Raw genomic sequence first — 24,261 nt, forward strand, 5'->3', positions numbered from 1 at the left:
TCTGTGATCTTAGTTGCCTGTTAGTCATTTATTTCCACTCTGGTAGTCTGAATCTATGGAATTCACTAGTAATTACAACAACGCTGAACATTTACAGACGCAATCAACCACATAAACAGCGATTGTCATTCACCCTTTCGGCATACGCTCAGCTCATGTAGACCCATCCCCTTTTGTCTGTAAAAAAGTTTATTTCTAGATGTGAGGGGGATTCCCTTGGCAGAGACATCACGTACACTATGCACGCATTCCGAAATTAACGATTCCCACAGAAATAAACTTAGAATTTGATCAAAAATGTTCAAAAACCAATAGGGATGCGTTCAAAATCATATGAGTAATCGATAGACCAATGTGCACTGGATGCTAGGTGCTCTATGAAACAAGGTCTTTTTCCTCAATAACATGAATGAGGGATACAGCAGGCAGAGAATAATGAAAGTGTGTTACAACAGTGCATTGAAAACTTTAATAATACCTGCTACTACGAACAGGGACACGTAGAGTTCCACTGACTGGCTCTGAATTAAGAGGTGTTTGCCCATCACCTGATTAGTGCGTAGTGTACTGTAATAGACCTCTTACATCTATTAAATATATAACTTGTCAATTTCTTTCGGTAAACTTTTTCCTGTTGTGAGATTAAGGAACCCAAGGATATGTTATTTCAGTCGCATAATAGTTTGAGATAAGCAATGATAAAAGGGAAACTTTTTCGGATATGATAATTCCTTGTATTTCAATTACCAAAGTAAAACTGGCCTGAAAAGAAATTGAGGAAATTTTTTTTTATGTGTTAACAGACATACAAAAATTTCAGAAGTGTTACATTAAATTCGTAGGAGACACACACTCTCAACTTCATACTTGTAACAAGTTAAATATTGGCACAAATGCATAAAAACTATTTCTGGATGCTTAGAGATGGGAAAAACAATGCAATACAAAAATTTAAAAACGTTCGTTGCTGAGTGAGATATTTTGGTAATCAGGTGGACAACCGTGGGTGGGGGGTATGATGCAAAATCAAGTGATTTTGATTTATGGCGGTGTAAGTTTGAAGCTGTTTACCAAAGGGAAAATTTCGTTTTTCACATGCTGAGAGAGATTAGAGAGATCTATATCACATATGAATGAGATTTTTGTGCAGCATAGAGGCTGCAGAGTGATTTTCTACCAACACAGATAGCAATGTACCTGCAGACAGTATTTGACGCAACCTTGAATGCCTCAACGCTGGACCTTAAACATAAGTCTCATGTACCTTAAATGAGACTATAACAGAGAAATTATAGTTTTTGTATCATTGTTACCAAAACAGGGGAGTGACTGGTTTACTGGTTATCATACCTACTAGCAACATTATTGAAGTACCATATCGCATGGAGAACCAAAGCAGCACTGAAGTATGAAACCGTTTTATCTTTATTGGTTACAAGAGCATATTATTGTAATGTCTTGTGGTTAACAAGAGCTACGTAGTTGCTGAAAGACTGTGTACATTTACTGCAAGTGATGCGATTCATAACGACCACCTTGAATTAGTTAACTTAATGGTATAGACACTAAACAATAATAACAACAACAACAACAACAATAGTAATAATAAACACAGCTATGTATGGACTGAACTGAATTTCTTTGCTTGAATTTGGCTGTTCTCAGAATAATCCAACTCAGTTACCATTACCTTTCCTAATGGTTACACTGTCATTAGGGTCTCTCTTTCCTAATATGACAAATTCATTTTTATATTATTATTTCGTATCACAAATTTCTGAGAGGGGTTATTCAGGTGTGCTCTGAATACGTATGTATTTGTATTTATCTGTTTGTGTATCACATTTTCCAAGTCAAGAGATTAGGGACCATCCTGGCATCTGCCTAAATGAGCACGGAAACCCACCTAAGCCCCACACTCAAGTTAGTCCATGTACAAGAACAATGGTCATTAATTCTCAGTACAGGTACGATCTGGGTCTCGCTCAACACGTGCGAGAAGTTATACAAGCATATGTAAAAGGTATGCACGCACATGCACTACTGTCAGTGTAAAGTTGTTTTTGAAGTAAAACATATCAAAATGCATTTTCATTGAATATTTAATATAAAAACATCAATTTTTTTTACACAGACAGCATTTATTATTTAGTTTATCAAAAACAGTCTTACTACATTAAAAACTGCTTTTGAAACTACATTTTTTCAGTGTCAATTCCACAAATTTTATATACCAATAATAACTAATTTTCCACTTTCATTGCATGCTCGAATCTAGGTTAATACAGTTTGTTTTCATTCCATCTAGTGATCATGAGCATTAAAAAAATTCAGTTTTCCCCGGAGTGTTAAAAAGAAGACACGTTACCACTTACATTAACAGTGATAGCTGTAACACTGTAAAGTTGTTTTTAAAGTAAAGCACATCAAAATTAATCTTAGATGAATATTTAATCTAACAAGGACATCAATTTTTCACCGAGATCAGAAAAAGAGCATTTATTACCTTCTTTAATAAAAAGCGGTGTCACTACATTACAAACTGCTTTGAAAACTACTCTATTTCTGTGTGTATTCCATATATTTTATATATGAGTAATAGCTAATTTTCTACTTTCATTGCACACTAGAGTCTAGGTTATACAGTTTCTATGTTTTCATTCGAACTAGTGATCATTACCAAAAAATGTACAGTTTTTTCTGGAGTGTTGAAAGAGGACAAGTTATCACTTAAATCAACAGTGACAGCTGTCAATTTTTGGTGTCACACCCATGATATCTTAATGATCATGGCAGATAGTCAAAGCTACAACTTCAAGTCCAAATGTAATTTGTACAAGTGCACATCTTTTTGTGATTCAAAGTATGTCTTTGAATTAGTTTATCAGTCCCATCACATATAGTGCAATATTTGAAACAGAAGAACGTACAAGCACCATACTTCAAGTACTGCAAGTTGTAAACCATACATAATTAATAAAAATGTGTTATGTACAACATAATAAAATAAAGAGAGGTTCACAATCGTAACGAATTGTTACTTGTACTGCATTATAAAATGAAAGGAAAGTGCACCAAGGGAATGGAAGTTATTACAACCGGAAGTGTACCGTTGAGTGTGGTGTCGTACCGTTCAGTAATTGTCAGTCTGACATTTCTTCTTTTACACTAAGACTGGCTGCATCAATTTCTGTCTTCATCTCCTGGCCTTCATCCTTTATAAGGTTTTCTTGGTTGTGAAGATCTAAATCAGCATAAGAGATTTTTTTGGCTACTTTTGTTTTACCATTATGAATACCAGTTCCTTCCCTCTTCCGTTCCTTCTTCTTGACCCTCATTTCTTCCATCAATGCAGCATATGCATCTTGATCATAAGCAGCATCAATACCAGATCTTCTCCGAATTCGTTCTTCTATTTCTTGTCTGGTAGGAAGTACTGGGGAGCTCTTTTCAAGCTCCTTCATCATGGCACTGAAAGCAGTTTGGAGCACGATTTGTAGTGAAGGTTGATCACCATTATCTCCAATTCTCTTTACTTTGACTCTTCTTTTTAGTGCTTTTCTGTTGTTTGGAAGGTCCAGCAACCCATCGTCATCTTTCACTGCTTCCTCATTTTCATTTTCTACAATTTCATATTCAATTTCCTCCTCCAGCAATTCTCTTCGAACAGGAGCTTCTATCGCATAGACATCAGGATTTATTGTTATACTTTTTGTACAATCGAACACCTTGAAAATGCCCACAAGACGGTCAGCAAGTTCAAACATATTTGATCTTAAAGAAATAACTATGAATTGTGAATTCTTGGTGCGATTCTGTAAACAAAAATGGAAAAAAAGAGTTGTAATGACTTGTCAACTTTGAAATGAAGCAGGTTCCATAATAATACAGAATAAAGTTTGAAAATTTTGAGTATAATAAATCAAATGAAAAGTAACACAAAATCAAAGCACACCAATTTTCATTAAGTACAATCTAGAAATAAAATCAGAAAGGAACAGCTTATGTATCTCTGATATCTGCTTAAACATTTCTGGACCACATTCATAATTTTAAAGTATCTTATTTTATGAAATATTGCAAGAACTCTCATTGGAAACCTTTCTTTTGAGACAGACTCAAAACGTCTCCAGATGTACTTCACTACCTGTGCAAAGCAAAAAGAAGTTCACATTATTGTAGTTCATTAACAGGTTGTCACAACAAAGATTACCTAACTTATTCCACACCTTTCACTATGAAGTCTGCATTTAATCCCAAGTTCATACCACTTTGTTAGCTGGCTACAACGTTGAAGTTGATCATTGTGTGTTCTTGTGTTCTCCTCTCTTTTACCCCCACCCCCCAGCCCCAGTTTCAGGAAACTATATTGTCTCCACTGCTGCCACATTCATTCATTCCACAATCACAATTTTGGCATGTGTTGTCATTCTTATGTTACAACTTATGATGTGTATGAATACATATGCTTTACTGGGGGGTGGGGGGGGGGGGGGGGGGGGGGGAGGCGGGGGGATGACCACCATTGTACTTAGTATGCACAAGAATGAAACAAGACTCGTCTACACTAAAGGATCAACTAGTACTTAATATATTTAATACTACTGAATTAAATGTAAATACTCAACCTTTTTGTCACTGTGCGTACACCACCTGTTGCAACATAAGTTTTAGGTGGTTTAGTGACAGGTGACAGCATTTCACTCTATGCCATACAATTTTAGCAACCATTTGACAAACCAAACAGTAACTCTGATAGCACTTTCATTTAAATAATTACTAAACAAAGATTCCAAGACTTACCAAGCGGGAAAGTGCCGTTAGATAGGCACAATGAATAAAACACACGAACACACACACAGAATTTCGAGCTTTCGCAACCGGCGGCTGCTTCGTCAGGAAAGAGGGAAGGAAAAGGAAAGATGAAAGGATGTGGGTTTTAAGGGAGAGGGTAAGGAGTCATTCCAATCCCGGGAGCGGAAAGACTTACCTTAGGGGGAAAAAAGGATAGGTATATATTCACACACACACACACACACACACACACACACACACACACACACACACACACACACACACAAGCAGACACAAGCAGACAGACAAGCAAAATATGTCTGCTTGTGTCTGTGTATGTATGTACACTCCTGGAAATGGAAAAAAGAACACATTGACACCGGTGTGCCAGACCCACCATACTTGCTCCGGACACTGCGAGAGGGCTGTACAAGCAATGATCACACGCACGGCACAGCGGACACACCAGGAACCGTGGTGTTGGCCGTTGAATGGCGCTAGCTGCGCAGCATTTGTGCACCACCGCCGTCAGTGTCAGCCAGTTTGCCGTGGCATACGGAGCTCCATCGCAGTCTTTAACACTGGTAGCATGCCGCGACAGCGTGGACGTGAACCGTATGTGCAGTTGACGGACTTTGAGCGAGGGCGTATAGTGGGCATGCGGGAGGCCGGGTGGACGTACCGCCGAATTGCTCAACATGTGGGGCGTGAGGTCTCCACATTACATCGATGTTGTCGCCAGTGGTCGGCGGAAGGTGCACGTGCCCGTTGACCTCGGACCGGACCGCAGCGACGCACAGATGCACGCCAAGACCGTAGGATCCTACGCAGTGCCGTGGGGGACCGCACCGCCACTTCCCAGCAAATTGGGGACACTGTTGCTCCTGGGGTATCAGCGAGGACCATTCACAACCGTCTCCATGAAGCTGGGCTACGGTCCCACACACCGTTAGGCCGTCTTCCGCTCACGCCCCAACATCGTGCAGCCCGCCTCCAGTGGTGTCGCGACACGCGTGAATGGAGGGACGAATGGAGACGTGTTGTCTTCAGCAATGAGAGTCGCTTCTGCCTTGGTGCCAATGATGGTCGTATGCGTGTTTGGCACCGTGCACGTGAGCGCCACAATCAGGACTGCATACGACCGAGGCACACAGGGACAACACCCGGCATCATGGTGTGGGGAGCGATCTCCTACACTGGCCGTACACCTCTGGTGATCGTCGAGGGGACACTGAATAGTGCACGGTACATCCAAGCCGTCATCGAACCCATCGTTCTACCATTCCTAGACCAGCAAGGGAACTTGCTGTTCCAACAGGACAATGCACGTCCGCATGTATCCCGTGCCACCCAACGTGCTCTAGAATGTGTAAGTCAACTACCCTGTCCAGCAAGATCTCCAGATCTGTCCCCCATTGGGCATGTTTGGGACTGGATGAAGCGTCGTCTCACGCGGTCTGCATGTCCAGCACGAACGCTGGTCCAACTGAGGCGCCAGGTGGAAATGGCATGGCAAGCCGTTCCACAGGACTACATCTAGCGTCTCTACGATCGTCTCCATGGGAGAATAGCAGCCTGCATTGCTGCGAAAGGTGGATATACACTGTACTAGTGCCGACATTGTGCATGCTCTGTTGCTTGTGTCTATGTGCCTGTGGTTCTGTCAGTGTGATCATGTGATGTATCTGACCCCAGGAATGTGTCGAAGTTTCCCCTTCCTGGGACAATGAATTCACGGTGTTCGTATTTCAATTTCCAGGAGTGTATCTTAAGCTAACTAACATCATTGCTGCCCATTGGAGTTTCACCAGTGACAAAAGAAACTGGGCCAGTCCTATTGGGCTTGGGTGGCTAACCTCCACAGTTTAAGTTGGGAGTACTAATTTATTTTTGCTTATCATAACCATTCCTATGCAGACACACCGATATGTGATGCCATCTTAAGTACTGCTCTGAACACAAGCATTTGACGTGTCTTGTCAATAACAGAACAGTTCGAGGACACAGTGGACATCGCATCAGTATGTGCGTTTCTGCTGCAAAAGCGTCATTCACAGGCACCCTCATCAAGCTCATAGGGTTCATGCTGTTCACTGTCTGATGGTACCCCATTTGACACAGGTTCTCCTTCTGACCTGACCGTTTCCGTGCGCACGTCCATAGCTGCTGCCCACATCCGCAGGTACGGTGCACAGCTTATCAAACAAGGCCACCTGACAGCTGCTTGCTGTAGCAATCCGCACAGCTAGTCCTCAGTTGAAGTTGTTGAGTTTGCTAAGTCTGTACTGCTACACCAATGCATAGAAAGGAGCACAAACGTCCCCAACCATTCCATTTCCAGATCGATACCAACGCCACAATGTGTTTATTGAATCTTGAAACGTATCAACACTTACATAGCCCCGCTTTTTCCTTAATAGATCATCATCGTTTGGTTATGGTGAGCCGTCCCATTCCATTTTGTGGCCGGTTCATGACCAACGTTGCGTATCAGCACGTCACAAGGGTAACCACATTTTTGGCAATCGACAGTGAGATGTCTGAGAACATTTCTGGTTTCTAAACAGTCATGGTTTATGGATTTATCACTCAGGATTCTGTGAATCTTTTCAGTAACTTCATTCCGTCCAGGCGTCTGACAAGCTCTGCCACAACTCTAGGCCATGTTTTTGCTTGGGATGAGTGCTGCAATGGACTACGAGTTTCTGATCACCCTTAAACCTATGGCCATTCCAGTGTCTTCATGCTTGGCCTCGTTCTTGCCCTAGAACAAGATGCGAAGGACAAATTCGACAGGTTCCAAAACCTGGCCATCATTGAACCAGGTCATTGTAGGCAGTGGGCTATACCTCTGGTGGTTATACATAAGCCTACAGGGGCACTTCAATTGTGCAGGGATTTTAGGTACATCATTAACACCAATTTATAGTTGATCGCTACAGCAATCCATGCACCAACGAAATTCCCATGAAGCAAAGGCAGTGCGTTTTTCTGAAGTTTACTTGGTAGCTTTGTTTCAATTCTGCCTCTAAATGAATTAGGGTTGTTAACACTCCCTTCACATTATGATGATGCATGTGCCTGCCTTTCAGCACCTTGAGGACACCTCCCATTTTTCACAGATTTTTAGAAAAGCTCTCACAGGATGTCCCATGCTCAGCAAACTACCTTGATGACGTCATTGTCACTGGTTCCTCAGAGCAGGAACCTCTCTCTAACCTTTGTATCCTGTTCACTGAACTGCAACAGGCAGTTTACAATTTGCAAAACTCACAGTTTTTTCACACAGAAATCAAATATCTGGTCCACATTCTTCGAAGGGCAGAGTCAAACCTATAGAAGAGCATGTGGCACAGAATGTCAACATATCTCCACTATGCAACTTTAAAGAATTCCAGTTATTCAAAATTTCTCTCCAATACAGAACACTTGTGTAAAATGGATATTCCTTTTGTTCAGTCAGCGGACTGCAACAGAGCTTTCACCTACACCAAATCGCCATGCCTCAATACTTTTACACCGGGTGAAGAGCTTTTAGCTCGCAAAAATGCTGACGGTTCTGAACACACTATTGTGTGCGCCAACAAGATGACAACCAAACAATGCAATTCTCAAATTGAACTAGACGATCTGGCCATTGTGTACACCATCTGAAAGGTCCAAGTCTTCCTCTGTGGCCATAAATTCCATCTCATCACAGACTGTAAGCCAACTGTGGCACTTTTTTGGCCCTCATTCACACCTTCCCGACAGGACTGCGCAACAACTCTAGCACGGGGCTTTGTTTGTGAGTGCCTATCAGTGTAAGAGCCACTACAGATTGAAAGCACAGCATGAAAATGCAGCAACATTACTGCATATTCCCACAGGACCTGACCAGGTCTTTGACAAATATGAGGTTTCCTGTTTTCAGATTGATGGCTGTTTGCAGAAAATGATGACTTGACTTCCGGTAACTACCTAATGCACAGCCCATGTCACCTGTCAGAATCCTGTGCTCCAGCTTGTGTGCGATACTTGGGCACGTGTCCTGTCTCCTCCATCACTGGCTGGCAGCTGCGAATGACACACTTCTCCTTAGCACCGAATCAGATAACCCCAGTGTCACTGTTGTCCCTCTATTCCTGTGAGTTCACATACTTGCTCTCCTACACCATTGCCAGTGGAGCACAACCCACATGGAAGTAACTGCACAGCAATTTGTCTACTGGCTTGGCACTGATTTGGAAATTGAGGTCGTTCGTGACTGCCTAAGTTGAGTCGAGCAGCAGATGGCACCACCACAGACCTTCCACTGCCTATGCCTAGTTATCCGTGAGACCACATTGGAAGAGATTAGTGTTTAATGTCCCATTGACTACGAGGTCAATGGAGACTGAGCATACACTTGGATTAGGGAAGGATGGAGAAGACAATGAGCCATGCACTTTCAAAGGAACTGTCCAGGCATTTGCCTTAAGTTATTTATGGAAATCTCGGAAAACTTAGGCTGGATGCAATTTTGAACCATTGTCCTTCCAAATGCAAGTTCAGTGTGCTAACTACTGCGCTACCTCACATGGTGAGTGCTCATATAATGAAAGTCGCGCAATCGCGCACACACAAACCTACCTCTGAGAAAGTAATCATCAAAAACCTAACCAAGTTCTCCATATTTTTTACATAAATTTCAATGACTCTGCACCTTTACTAATGAGTTGCTACATTTACTCTTTCATTATGTACCAAATATCTTCCCTATTTCAACTCCTATGATGAAAAGGTATTTCCTGTAAGATTGTTTTAAATAATCTGTCAAAACGTATCATTATTGTATATTCCAAAGCTATTCCTGATATTTTCAACTCATAGAAATTATAGTGTGTTTTAATGTTCATTGTAATGAAATACAAATTTTTACTCAACACACATTCAAAGCATATATTGCCTTAAGATTTTTAACGGAAACATTTGTATATTTCTAAACTCTGATGACATAGTAAGCAAATTTGCCTCAACTGAATGATAAAAAAATATCTATTCCTGCATGCATTGAACATGCACAATGCACTGTCATACCCTGAGGAGCATTTCATCTGCATTGTGGAACAGATATAGATAATGCATAAATGTGCATTACATCTTAATATTTTAACTGCCATCAGTATTTCAAGTCTAACTCAAAACCACCTCATCTCACTGCTGGTTTTCATAAACATATTCCACCTGCATTATGCAGATGCAATTCTGGAAGTAAATGAAAACAAAATCCATCTGTTAATACCATTTAAAAAAAAAAAAAAAAAAAAACAACAACAGTTGACAAAATGCTTGACCAAGGAAAAAGGAAGTGTTTCTGGATTAAGTAGGGGCTTATTATGGATGAAAGAATGAAAATTTTCATGATTGAAACTTTCTGTTTCGGTATATCATCTACAATATACTTCATACGGTAAGTGTCTTCACAATAGATTATCAACAAGAAATGCAAGCTTACCTTAATGTAATTACCCACAATTGACACATTTTTGAAGTCCAATGCTGCATCGATTTCATCCATAACAAACAATGGAGAAGGTTTGTAGAAGTGCAGAGCAAATATCAGTGCAAGTGATGACAGTGTCTTCTCACCACCTGATAAATTTGATATGTTCTTCCATGACTTCTGTGGTGGACGAACACTATGATAAAGATAAATAACTGTCAAAACTTTGAATACATTTCTTGTGTAGTGTGTTGAGTTTTATTCTCACTAAAATAATCTCAGTTGCAAATATCGACAACTAGCAGCTTTTTATACATTGTACTGCAAACTGGGAAAGAAGTACGCAGTTAGTCAGAACAAAAATATTTAAGCATCTACTAGAAACTGGGGTAACAACACAAGGTGGAAATTGACAGACCAAACACTGGGAACTATGAGAAAACTAGTGTAAATACTCCAACTTCACTAGTTCATTTGGAAGGAGCAGTGTAATTTCATTGTCTGTAGTCAATCATGAAACAGTTTTAACAATGTACAGCTTTAAAAAGAAAAACAATTCTATTGCCAAATAATTTTGTATCTTCAACACACACACACACACACACACACACACACACACACACACACACACACACACACACACACACACTTTCAAACAGTGACAATGTCACCAATGTGTGCGAAATCTTTCACGGGATGCTCCAACTGCAGCTTTTCCTGTGACGAAGCAAGTAAATTTTCAGTGTTATCACCCTTACTCAGATCTGGTATGTCAGATTCATTTCCTTTGTATGCTTGAATGAATCCAGGTTTCTGAAAGTAGTTTGAAATGGACACCTTCACCTCTGTCTATATCATGGCCATATAGTTTGAAGCATCTAAAATTGACACTTTAAGGAAGGCCGTGCTTTTATTCAGCAGTCAAAAACAGTAATTTTTGCAGAGTTGTCAGCATTTGTACCTAGTTTTACTGTAAGGCAAACTTTACTTTGTTTCCGTCAATGGCGATTTTCATCTCTAAAGATGAAGTGTTTCATTTGGAAGGATGCTTAAAAGGAAACTAGTTTCTTCTATGTTGAAAATGTCCTTCCGTTTAAACTGCTTTAGAAGTTTTGTAATCTACCACTCCACCATTCAATAACAGATTTTATGTTTACACTGTATCCTTATCACATACAGTTTTGTACACTACATTACACTGTTTCTTGAACCTAACCACTCGTAAAATGTGGAGAAGTCCTCTGTTCGAAGATATTTATGAACTTCAATGCCTTTTTTAATATTGTGCTGTTCACAGGGATGACTGAAGTGCATTCTGCCTGAAACCAGTTCTTTGTAATTTCTTCGATCATCGCGTTATTAGAGTGACGAGCAATTTCGTCTTTTTGAATTGGCAAACTTACTTTCATTTTCCAAAACACAGTCTCTGTTTTTGAGGGTGTTCAGCATTAACACTAGTATCCCTGAACTCTGTCGTCTTGCAATGTTGAACTGATTAACCGTTTCAAGAATTTTTACTGTCTCCCTCCTCCCCCCCCCCCCCCTTTCCATCAAGGTGGTTTCATATCTGTATGCAATAGTTTCTATCTTAAAACTGTGACAGAAAACACTACTCTTCTACCTGAAGGAAACAGCTAACAACATAATACTTCTATCACCTGTTGCTTCTTCAGGAAGGAGAGGGAAAGATGAAAGGATGTGGGTTTTAAGGGAGAGGGTAAGGAGTCATTCCAATCCCGGGAGCGGAAAGACTTCTTGTGTCTGTGTATGTGCGGATGGGTGTGTGTGTGTGTGTGTGTGTGTGTGTGTGTGTGTGTGTGTGTGTGTGTGTGTGTGGGCGCGCGCGTGAGTGTACACCTGTCTTTTTTTCCCCTAAGGGAAGTCTTTCCGCTCCCGGGATTGGAATGACTCCTTACCCTCTCCCTTAAAACCCACATCCTTTCGTCTTTCCCTCTCCTTCCTGAAGAAGCAACCATCGGTTGCGAAAGCTAGTAATTCTGTATGTGTGTGTTTGTGTGTTTTGTTCATGTGCCTGTCTGCCGGCGCTTTCCCGCTTGGTAAGTCTTGGAATCTTTGTTTTTAATATATTTTTCCCATGTGGAAGTTTCTTTCTATTTTATTTACAAGCTATATAATTAGTTACAAATACTGTGAAGTGGATGTCCTCTGCATAGGATCAACACAAGGTGAAGTTATCACTGAAACAATATGACTATTATGATGTCGACATACTACTATTTTGTATAGCACATAGTACTGAAAGCTGAGTTTGGCAGTGCCAAGACAAATGAATGAATGTCTGAAGGCACACCACCTTCAGGCTTCTATTGAAACAGTTACTCCTGTCCACCACAAAGTCAAGTAGAGCTTGGCAGCAGCAGAAGATAAAGCAATAGTGTCACAAATTGTTTTAACTTGTCAGTTATAATTCTGCACCCAGCACTAAATAAAGTTAACAGAGTAAGTTAAAAGTCAACATCATGTCAGTGTCATTTTATGTTTTTCCCCCATAAATGTCTCAAGAAGGATAAATAATATAGAAGTTAAAAATATGTTAATGCAAAAAGGGTGTAAATTAACATTGTGAGCATAGGGAATTTGACAAAAGTATTAAAGTTGTGATCAGCAGGAAAACAATTCCTGGAAAGTAAAAGCATGGTTGTATTGTATTGGCATTCTAAAGTGAACAAAACTGTGTACTTTGATATCAAGCTTTGCACTGTTAAATGAAGTCTTCTGTGGACAGTAGCACATAGAGGGAAATTTGTTAAAATAGTAACACCTGGTACTATTACGCCACAGAGCAACTGATTTTGGTTTTATTTTTTTATATTTATGGTACGTGAAGTTGAGAACTTAAATATCAATCCCCCCACACCAGTTTGCAGAAACTCTAAATTTTTTTTGAGAAAATGTCTTTGCAGTTGTCCGATCATCTGTAATATGCTGAACTAAGTTATTTTTCTTTCAATAAAAAAATTGGCTTGGTGATAGTGCACTTGACTCCAACGAAAAGAGGGGGAGGGGAGAGCCGTGACTTGGGTTAGATTCCCAATGGATTCAAATTTTTGAACATCTGTAAGTGTTTCTTTTAAGTGTAAAACACATAAAGGTGGAAAAAAGTTAATTTGAAATTTTTTTTATTTAAACATCTATAAAAAATCAGTAATTAAGTATTTATATTTGCAATGGAAACAATGTTTGTTTTCAGTATGTAATAAGAAGTAAGAAGACAGCCATTTTTATAAAAATGACCGGAGCGTTAATTAGCATCTATTTGGTGAATTTTATATTCAATTTAAGTAGGTATTAGAATTGAATGGAAAACAGAAGAAGAATGGAACAAGACTTGAGCCACCTATTATTTTCCCCACCTTCGTGTAGTTTACACTCCACAGAACTGCTCGTAGAACATGCACTTTCATTAACAATATGAATCTGTCAGAAATTGAACCCAGCACCCACATGACAGCCTGGCACACCAACACAGAATCATGCTGCTTCCCAGAAAATCAACATTACTCGAGAATTTTTGAGAACGACATTGAACAGCTTTGGCAGATAACACTGGCAATGGGGGGGGGGGGGGGGGGGGGGGGGGGGGAGATACATTACATATTAACAGATTAAGAGAAAAAGACACAGTTCAATTACATGTGCTAACAGCATTGAAAGTATATTAGAATTTTTTTAAATGGCAGTTATACTTTAAGAGTTCTAAATTGCTGGAAGAATACCTCATAGATGGTTGGATCTGAAGAGAACCATGTGGTAGCTGCATGAAATTGTATTTTAGATTGCCTCTTTTAACAGAGTTCCAGAGCATCCCTACACAAAAACCTACATTAATCCACAAATATTGCTTCATTACAATGGTCGTGGTATCTTTGTTTCATAACAGAAATATCCTGATGGAATATTTCTCCATATTCATCACTGACAGCTCCACAACTAGGAAGGATAAAGTCTAGGTGGGAGTGGAGAAAATGGATTTTAAGGGACATGTTGAATCCAAAGGTTATGGTATTTTCGCAAGACCACTCTCACCAAGTGAGAGTATTTATGATTTCTCACTGCCTAAAAATCCACGAACAACTCCCTTTAAGGCTTCCCAAGCTTCCTTTTCTTTCCCCTCCAAAACATGGTCAAATACAGGATCCTTTATAGGTTCTCTAACTTTGGGCTCAATGAAAATACCTTCCTTTAGCTTTTGTATGACTTAATTTCAGAAATTTCTCTTATGTTCTTAAATGCCTGTCCTTGGCTCGTAATCCTTGACAAAATTTTTCATCCAACCCAGCTTGATATGCAGGGGTGGAAGAATAACATATTTTGAGTCCATGGGAGGCTTGGGTATGAAATTTTTCTCACTAGGATTAAGATTTCTCGCAGGCTAGTCTGCTTTAACATAATGCGATTTCCTATCCCTACTGTCCCACATACATAAGAAGCGGCAATGTTTTGTGTACCCCAGTTGCATTCCTAAAGTATGGAAATGACTTTTAGGTCACCACAGATTTTCCACTTGTGTTCACGATTTTGATTTAGGCTTGGAGCGCTGTCATATTTGCACATGTTTCCTTCATGTAAACTGCAAGACCAACAGGAATAGAAGAAAGATGGCTGCCACTGTGAAGTAACACAGCTTTCAAACTAAGCTTGAAGGAGTCAATGAATAAGCCCCATTCAGTTGGATCTTGGTTCAAGTTCAGAGATTTCATCAAGCCATTAATATCGCATGAAGTAAGATTGTTTTTCTTCTCCAAAAAGAGAACTAGTTCCATGTGACTTTTCTGTACTGTGAGACTGTGACATAACGTTCAAGAAAATTCGATTGCTGTAGGTGAGACCCAAGAATTTCTACCTTCTCCTTTGACAGCTCAGGGTCTCTAATGAGATCACTCAATTCCACTTGACTCAGTCTGTGTGTTTTATCATTATTTCCCTCAAAATCAGGGTCACGGGATGTGGAAGGTTTGCTTGGTTCTGGTTCTTCTCATTGTTATACACTGTCTTTATATCCTACTTCAAGTACACTATTTTCAAGTGGAGTAGAAACCGGTAAACTACCCAAATGCAGAACAGGTCAATTGGCAGATCAGAGACTCTGGTACTGAACAGTTCTTCATAGACAATCCTGCCTTTATAGGTGGAGTCAAACAGAAGAAGCAGTCATCTGTATGGTTTGTAGGCTCAAACCAAACCACAGGCACAGCAAAAGCCATACATCATTTCTTATTTTTCAGCAATTGTCGCAGCATAACTGAACATGCATTGCAACATATATGTGGAACCCAAGACTTAATCTGGTGCCCTACTTTCACACTGAAATAATGCTGATAGGCAGTTTTCACAAGAGGCACCAGATTGTGTTTCTGTGAGGAAAATGTTATTTCACCAAGAATGTAACAAATTATTCATCTTCTTTACACATTTTTGTGGCATTTTTATGAATTTTACACTGCAAAAGTACTCTAAGACTAGAAATTCTGCTTCAGTTACAGCAGAAACCATATGAAACTCAGTCAGAGCAACAGGATCTATGTTTATGACTTACAAACAACTTAAGAGCATGTGTGTTTTGTTATTGGACAGATGTGCCAACTCCAAAAACAAAATTTCCCCCAAACTCAAAATGTTGACTATAAAAATGAAATGTCATTATCTCCAAAGCAGTACCTAATTTGTCATTTTTATCGTGAGTTTTTAATTCAGCAGATGGAAATACATACAAATTAATTATTTTTGAGCCCGAAGCATTTTCATTGTTGGCCAGCGTAACTTGAGTTGTGAGCTTCACGTATCATAAATATAAAGAGATTACAAAAGTCCAATTGTGTGCGGTCTCTTCATTATTTTAACAGAAAATAACATAGTCCCCATTTCACAACCTAAACACAGTTTGTTTGGGAACCATGTACACTTGGCAATACTTTTATTATAGAAGCAACTAGAGTTATGGAAAATGTTGGTGGAATATAAATAATGAAAGGAATAATGGTATAAACTCCAGGTATAGTTGGGACATTCAGTCACCGACAGCACAGCAGAATATTTAATATGATTGACCATTTACAAATGCACGATTACGGTTATACAAAAGGCAGTAACTTTTTACTTATGGAAGTATAAAAACCAATAAATTTATCTGCAGCTGCTACACCATATCTGATATGTAAAACATAATCCCATTAGAAAAGTATATTGTTAGAAGCAAAAGTGCTTAACGTACAAGCAGTTTAAGAAACCCTTTACCACAAATGTTACCTGAAAACTATTCCTTCTGTGAAGGGATCCATTGAATCAACAAGCTCAAATTCAGCATCCCCACCAAGGGTTATCATCTGATACAGTTCCTTCAGTTTCCTGGTTATGATAGTGTATCCAGTCATAAATTCCAGAATGCGTTGTTTTCTTGCTTCATCATAAAGAAAAAGAGCTTTTTCTTGTAATAGCCTAACCTCATCAAGCTCTGCAAAACGTTCCAGGAACAGCCTCTCCTAGACAGTTAATTTCATTGCAACAGTGTTAACATTTGTTCAGTCATCACACAACTGAGCATATAAACTGAAAAATCTTAACTATTTAACGAAAGGGCATGAATACCGCTTCTGAGCAATGGTTATGTACAAACACACACTATTCAACACAACTTATCCTCACCTTTGCCATGTACTCCTCTAATACTGCAAAATCAGGTTTCTCTTGTGGTAGTGTACCTTCCAATACAGCAAGCTTATACTGCAGTTGGCTTACATCGAGTTGGTCAATTTGCTCATCTGTCAAAGTAGGAAGCTGAAGGTTTACTGTTTCACCAGGAATTGGGTTCATTTTTAAGGACTTCATCTGAAAATAACAAAGGCAATGTATAAATACACTTTCCATATTTTCTGGCACTGTAAATGTGGTTTGTCAAAACAGCATGCCAATGGAAATTACTGCATGTAAGAGTTAATGCAATATGAGTGAGCAGTATACAAATGTAAGAGACCTTAACTTTTCCCGGCAAATTGAATGTTCAAGTAACTTACACGTTTGCTGCTGGGTGACGTCGACCACTGCCGATATTTCGACAGGAGCACACCCTGCCATTCTCAAGGCACAAATGCAGGGAGGAAGAAATGTGCAAGGAAATTTAATACCTCAGTTCACAGAGGAGAAACAAGGAAGATACCCAACACAGAACAAGTGTCAACACAAACAAAGATAACCAACATCAGAAATATTGATGGTGATTATTAATCAACAGGTGAGGTAGCACTAATTCTGTCCCTGTTTTTTCATGAGAGGGGTGGATTCCAAGCAGCATTTAAACAAAATACACCATCTCTGTTTAATAACGTTGCTTGATAGTTTGATTTCAACTGCTTCCTTAATAACACTATCCCAATAGCTGGATGTACAAGCCAGAATGTCCGTGTTGTTGTATTCCATAGGATGACCAGTGTCAAGGCAATTTTCTGCAATAGCAGATTTGCTTGGCTGTTGTAAGCGTGTGTGATGCTTATGTTCAATACACCGGTCTTCCACAGTTCTGATTGTCTGACCAATATATGACATGGCACAACTGCAAGGAATACGAGAGACACCAGCCTTGCGCAAACCAAGATCATCTTTTACGGACGCCAACAGGGCCTTAATCTTAGAAGGTGGTCGAAAAACACATTTTGCATCATATTTCCACAAAATACGGCCAATCCTGATGGAAATGCTTCCTGCGTAAGGCAAAAAGACCGTAGACTTAGGTGCCACTTCGTTACTATTGCACAGAAGGCTGATAGTGCAACACACGTTTGATCTGCCTCTCACTATTACCATTCTGACGAAAGGTGAATTTGACATGTGATAGCTCAGCTGCCAAACTTTCAGGGCCTGAGATAACATGGGCCCTGTGAACGAAGGTACAGATAGTTGTCACCATCCAGCTGAGCTGGATGGTGACAACTATCAGCTCCCAGATACACGTCAGTGTGAGTGGGCTTCCTATAAACAGAATGTCGCAACATACCATCAGTCTTCCTTTTGACCAACACATCAAGGAAGGGAAGACATCCATTCTTTTCCATCTCCATAGTGAACTGAATGTTCGGGTGGATTGAATTCAGGTGTTCCAAAAACCTATTTAAATTGTCACTACCGTGAGGCCAAATATCAAAAGTATCTTCTACATATCTGGAAAAAAAAAAAAAAAAAAAAAAAAAAAAAAAAAAAAAAAAAAAAAAAAAAAAAACAAACACGCAGGTTTCAAGGTCGCTGACTCCAATGCACGTTCCTCGAAGTTCTCCATAAACAAATTGGCCACAATAGGTGACAACGGGCTTCCTATTGCAACTCCATCAGTCTGTTCGTAGTACTGACCACTGAATAAAAAGTAAGTGGAAGTCAGCACATGTCTAAACAAATTTGTTAACGCGACACCAAAATTAATCTAAATTAGCTGTAACGAATCAGAGAGAGGACGCAAGTGAAAAGAGAAACCACAACAAAACTGACTAAAATATCAGTCACTCAAACGCAATCCCTGCAATCGACGTAAGAAATCTGCAGAGTTCTTAATGTGGTGTTCACGCCTACCCAGTAGTGGGCTCAACACACTACCAAGATGTTTGGCTACACGATATGTTGGAGCACCAATATTAGGAACAATAGGCCTCAACAGGACAGCCTCTTTATTGACCTTAGGGAGGCCATATAATCCAAGTGGTACAGCACAGTAGGAATTAAGACTCTTGATAGTCTCCTGTGACAAAGAACTTTTCTTCAGGATGTTATTTGCCTTGCTCTCAACACTCTTAGTAGGGTCAGCACTGATTCTGCGATACGCCAAATCAGAAAGTAGACAGTGCATCTTTTGAATGTACTCGTGCTTGTCCAACAAAGCAGTGGCATTACCCTTGCCCACAGGTAAAATAACAATATCAGGGTCCATTGTGAGTGAACATAAAGTAGCCATTTCAGCTGCTGTAAAGTTACACTTGGGTGGACGGGCCCCAGTCAACACACAACAAGCTTCCCTCCTAACCTCTTCCGCAGCCTCGGAAGGTAGTTAATAAACAGCCTGTTCGATAGAACTAATAAAATCGACTGGCAAACTGTTAGGTGTCGGTGTGAAGTTCAAACCTTTCCCCAGCACAGACAAAGCCGAGTCGTCAAATGTTTTCTCAGTGAGATTGATCACAGAACGTCGAGAATTAAAATTAGAATTAGACACTGAGCCAAGGAAACATTCAAACTTCGCCGAAAGACAAGCAGTTACAGATTGAAATTCTCAGTCAGACTGCGACAAAGAGGCACCGCCCACCCAATACTAAGAAAATGCAGAAACATTAGACATCATTAAGGATCATCTTTTACGGACGCCAACAGGGCCTTAATCTTACAAGGTGGTCAAGAAACACATTTCACATCATATTCCCGCAAAATACGGCCAATCCTGTGGAATTGGTTCCTACGTAAGGCAAAAAGGTCGTAGACTTAGGTGCCACTTCGTTGCTATAGTCACTCACCCGGTGGACAGAACAGAGATCGTGAATTTTGTTTAAATGCTGCTTGGAATCCGGCTCTGTCTCTCATAAAAAAACAGAGGGACAGAATTAGTGCTACCTCACCTGTTGATTAATAGTCACCATTGATATTTCTGATGTTGGTTATCTTTGTTTGTGTTGACACTTGTTCTGTGTTCGGTATCTTCCTTGTTTCTCCTCTGTGAACCAAGGTATTAAATTTCCTTGCACATTTCTTCCTCCCTGAATTTGCGCCTTGAGAATGGCAGGGTGTGCTGCTGGTCGAAATATCAGCGGTGGTCGATGATGTCACCCGGCAGCAAACCCGTAAGTTATTTGAGTATAAAAATCTAATTTTAATGATGAAAAATCATGAAGGGAATTATAAAAACAATTGTGATGTTTATATTATTACTATTATTCCATACCCATCAATAAAAATAATCAACCACAGAGTAAGTAATAGGGATAGGTGCATAGAATCAATAAATGGGCTGTATATAGAGAATGTTTGATATAGGCATGTAATAGCAACTCCATATAGAGTAGGAAGTATTTTAGTGTGCCAAAACACAGTACAAAAAGAACTGGGCAAAAAGCTGGTCGATATCATTTGTTGCAGCTAAGGGTTCAGAGCAGTTCATTTATCACCCAAAGACACATAATCTTTAAGCTGTTTACTATTGCAAACTGTTTCAGCAAGGACACCACTGATACAACAAATGGAATCTTTAATTTTTTTAGCTAAAATGAACACACAGCAATAATATGAGTACATTTTTTTAATGCTAATGACCTAATAGTTAGGTGTACAGCATAAACAATAATTTCACAGCTGCAGTGAAAGATTCATTCTGTATCGAAGATACCTTTTACTTTATAATGATTACTTATTATCAAATGAAGTACAGTTAAATCTTAATCCTTGTTTATGACTCATATGACAATATTTCATGAGAGTAAAAGAAAGAGGGTAAGGCATCTGTTCCCTGGAATAAAGGTAATTTTTTTGTAATGTGGTTTCTCGTGTTATTAGCATTGCAAGGAATGCAAGGAAATAATTTTGGAGTGAATCTGTTTATCACAATAAAAACTATACTGACGCATTGCTCAAAAAGGAGTTTTAGTTTCTACATGAGTGAAACTAGGGTATTTATTGGTTTAATTGACGTAGACAGAAAATATGACTTTCGCTGGAGCTTTATGTCAAATTGGATATTTCAAGATGCAGTGTTGGGCATTTATAAACCACAAAAAAGTGTCCAAAATTATTTTCACTAATTTAGCTCATTTTCACATATTGTTTTTCTAACATTTAGTTCTTACTTGGTTCAGATTACAAAAAAGTTCATATTAATTCATTGCATAGCAAGATAAATACTTGTCTAATGGCAGTCAGTAGTAGAATATTCAGACAAAACTGACTGAAGCCAGAAACAGAATATAACATAGGGAAAAAAAAGAGAGAAATTAATTGCCCAGCTGTAATTCAATACTAAAAAACAATTTTTTCCCTAAAGGTAAGAGGGAATGTGAGGACTAATAGAAGTAACTTTTCCAATTATTAAGCTACATACCAAAAATGTAAAACTAATCACCAACTTACTGTCTTTTTCATTCCAGGAAATTTGCCTTTATATTCTGCAATAGTTCTCTGTTTCACATCAATATCACCTTCAATTTCTTGTGCTTCTGCTCTTCTTTCAAACTCTGTCTTTTCTATATTTGCAATCTCCATTTGTAAAGTTGAAATCTTTGCCTCTTTGTCTGAAATTTCCTCCTGAAAAAATGATAAACACACACAAAATATAGCTCTATCATGTTAGCTGCAGTACAACAATAAATACTAAAATGCCATGAAGATATTTCAGCACTTTATCATTACTGAAAATAAAGCTGAGTAAAGTATTCAAGGCAATATCATTACATGAAAATTTAATTGAAAACAATTTTGTGGCAACTACTGAATAATGCATAGATAATTCAGCACAGGATTATTTGCAAACAAGCAATTATTGGGATGCAAACCACTATTTGTGAAATATGATCACTACAGCTGAAGAATGTAGCTTGCACAATACTGAAGATGGGCATATGGCAACTGTTGGAATGGCAATGGCAAGGAAAAATCCTCAGCCTCACAATGAGGTCACAACACTCTGTAAAGTGAGGAGATTCCATCCCTTAACTTATATTCTGGAAGATCTAACTACCAAGCTACATACTGTTGAAAGCTCTTCATTGGATTCAAAAATTTCCAACCACATTATATTTAGATAATGACTGGTGTGGGTTTTGGAATGTGAAATATAGTAAGTACTCCACAAATTCAGAACTCAAATAACTCAGTTTCCAAACTGTAAAGTATTTTTGTAGGCAGATGCATTGACCTAAAGAATTACAATTTATTTCCTTTACCATCCGGAGACCTTCCCTCTCCTGCAGAAATGTATAACACGTGTCTGTCCAGTTTTAAAGTCAACTGAAAAGGATTCAGGCAAACTGCAGTGGTATAGGTTCCCATAGTTAACAGCATGACTTAATTTGTTGTCTGTTCACTACTCCCCTCCTTGTACCCATCCTATTCTCAGCCAAGCCAGTATCGCTGTTTCCCCTCCTGCCCTTCTGTAATACTGTGCTGAGCAGATGTGAAAACAAACTGCAATATCTTCTTTGGTAAGGTCATATGCAGCACCATCAACTAATAGATAACTAGAAGACTGCAATCACAATTCAGTTAAATTCTCAAACTTCTGCTTGCACCACGTTCTAGTTATGTCTGATGGTACTACCTCCAAAATGTGTCTTCCTTTTAGTCTCGTGATAACAATTATCATCAATTTGATTTCTGTTGTTTGTTAGACATTTAATTCTAGGTTAGTATTCTTTCTTGTTTCACCTGAATGTCACTATCTTGTTCTAAACCTGATTAAGAGGTGGTAATGTTTTTACCTGCTATTCTAATATGTGAACAGTGAACAAATTTCTCATTTGCAACCCACCTGGTAAAATATTACAGTATGCCATAATCAAACCAAATACTGACTTGCGCTCAGATTGAAGTAACATTTCTTGAAGGGCAACATTTTCGTCTTTCAATGCTAACATTGCTTAACAAGCCCCATAAATGTTTGAACGGTGAGAGAACTTTTATTTCATACTTATTTGTATATAAGAAGAGTCTGTAATATAATAGCATTAAATTCTCGTGGTGGCTGGTTCACAGTTTCTCATGCATCCCTTTCAGCAGCACTGTGTAAATCAAATGTCAGGTGATTGTTCAAGCAAGGTCAATATCATATCGAAACCTTCAGTGTATCAAGATAATCAAACCTGTTTGAGCATGAGTATCATTTGCCCTACCAGTAAATGTAAGACGATGCCTGTATCTATCAAACAATGTTAACAATGTAAACATGATGACCTCAGCAGAAATAGTTTCATATGCTAATATAAGACCATCTCTTAGTTTTCGAATGATGACTGAGAAAAAAACCATCTTATAATCAAGTAAATACGATAGCTATTTTTGCCACAGAAGCCCTTGAGTTAGAGTTTTGGGAACTGAGTGTTAAATGAAAGTTAGTTATTTTTCGTCATGGGGAAATTCCAATTTAATAAAGCTCATCTTTGAATTTAGCAGTTTTTCAAATAGTCATACCAATAAAAGTAAACACTCTTGACAGAGACTCCATCAAATCAGACACTTTTAAGGACCCTGCAGACGCTGGCAAGCCTAGTAAGTACAGTTTTACATTTCGACAGCTCCAGCTCTGTTCATAAGCTGTCTCCGTAGATGTGTATTGACCCATTTCTCAATGCTGCCAATATTCACAATGTCACAAGAATAAGTTTTTCATTTGGTTTATTTCATTTCATATTCATGAATACAAATAAGTTCCGCATTTGAACATAAGCATTCTTATAAATGAGCTTTTATGAAACCTTGTTACTTCTGTGAGATTTCTACCGCAGCAGATGATTGACACGAATCATGTTATCCACATTGCAAGCAAAAGGTGAAACTTTTCTGCTGCACCAAATTCCCCCTTCCTATCACCCAACTTCACCTGTGTTTCATCCACTGACCCCTAGGCCAATAATAGCACCTGCTACAACATTTGCAGCTGGCATATTCAGATTTCCCCATTTGTTTCAGTCTATTTTAGTATTCCTGTAAAGCACCAGGTTAAATATACAATGATGAAGCATGTTCACCATACCATGAAGTTCAAAAGAGAAGCAATTTCTCTGACTGAGAAAATTTCATACCGCACTGCAGGTCAGTGATACCGGATTGACAATAGAAACATGAAACAGTGACAGCAAAAGGAATAACTTTTAGCTTGTCCCAGGGGGCAAAAAAAATTCTGTGCCAAAATGTGGCCACTATCATACATTAGAATTTGTGAAGAATGATTATCTCATGGTGTAGTGACAGAAGTGCTTACCCGTGAGTGCTCGAAATATGTTAAAGCACATGAAGTTGCTCCACAGTAA

General features: G+C 39.0%; 1 protein-coding gene across 2 annotated transcripts in view; it reads right to left on the reverse strand.

The window, feature by feature from the left end:
- Positions 1 to 2,084: 2,084 nt before the first annotated feature.
- LOC126297598 (structural maintenance of chromosomes protein 4-like) overlaps positions 2,085 to 24,261 on the reverse strand; it is a 242,578-nt gene continuing 220,401 nt past the window's right edge. For both annotated transcript variants that reach the window (XM_049988578.1, XM_049988579.1), the window contains exons 17-21: positions 21,368 to 21,541; positions 16,922 to 17,104; positions 16,526 to 16,758; positions 10,271 to 10,454; positions 2,085 to 3,815 (exon numbers count right to left, since the gene is read on the reverse strand). In XM_049988578.1, the coding sequence (XP_049844535.1) occupies positions 3,144 to 3,815; positions 10,271 to 10,454; positions 16,526 to 16,758; positions 16,922 to 17,104; positions 21,368 to 21,541 (1,446 nt within the window). In that variant the 3' untranslated portion in view covers positions 2,085 to 3,143. The remainder of the gene's footprint in view (positions 3,816 to 10,270; positions 10,455 to 16,525; positions 16,759 to 16,921; positions 17,105 to 21,367; positions 21,542 to 24,261) is intronic.

Source organism: Schistocerca gregaria, chromosome X, assembly GCF_023897955.1.
Source record: "Schistocerca gregaria isolate iqSchGreg1 chromosome X, iqSchGreg1.2, whole genome shotgun sequence".
NCBI classification, from domain to species: Eukaryota; Metazoa; Arthropoda; class Insecta; order Orthoptera; family Acrididae; genus Schistocerca; species Schistocerca gregaria.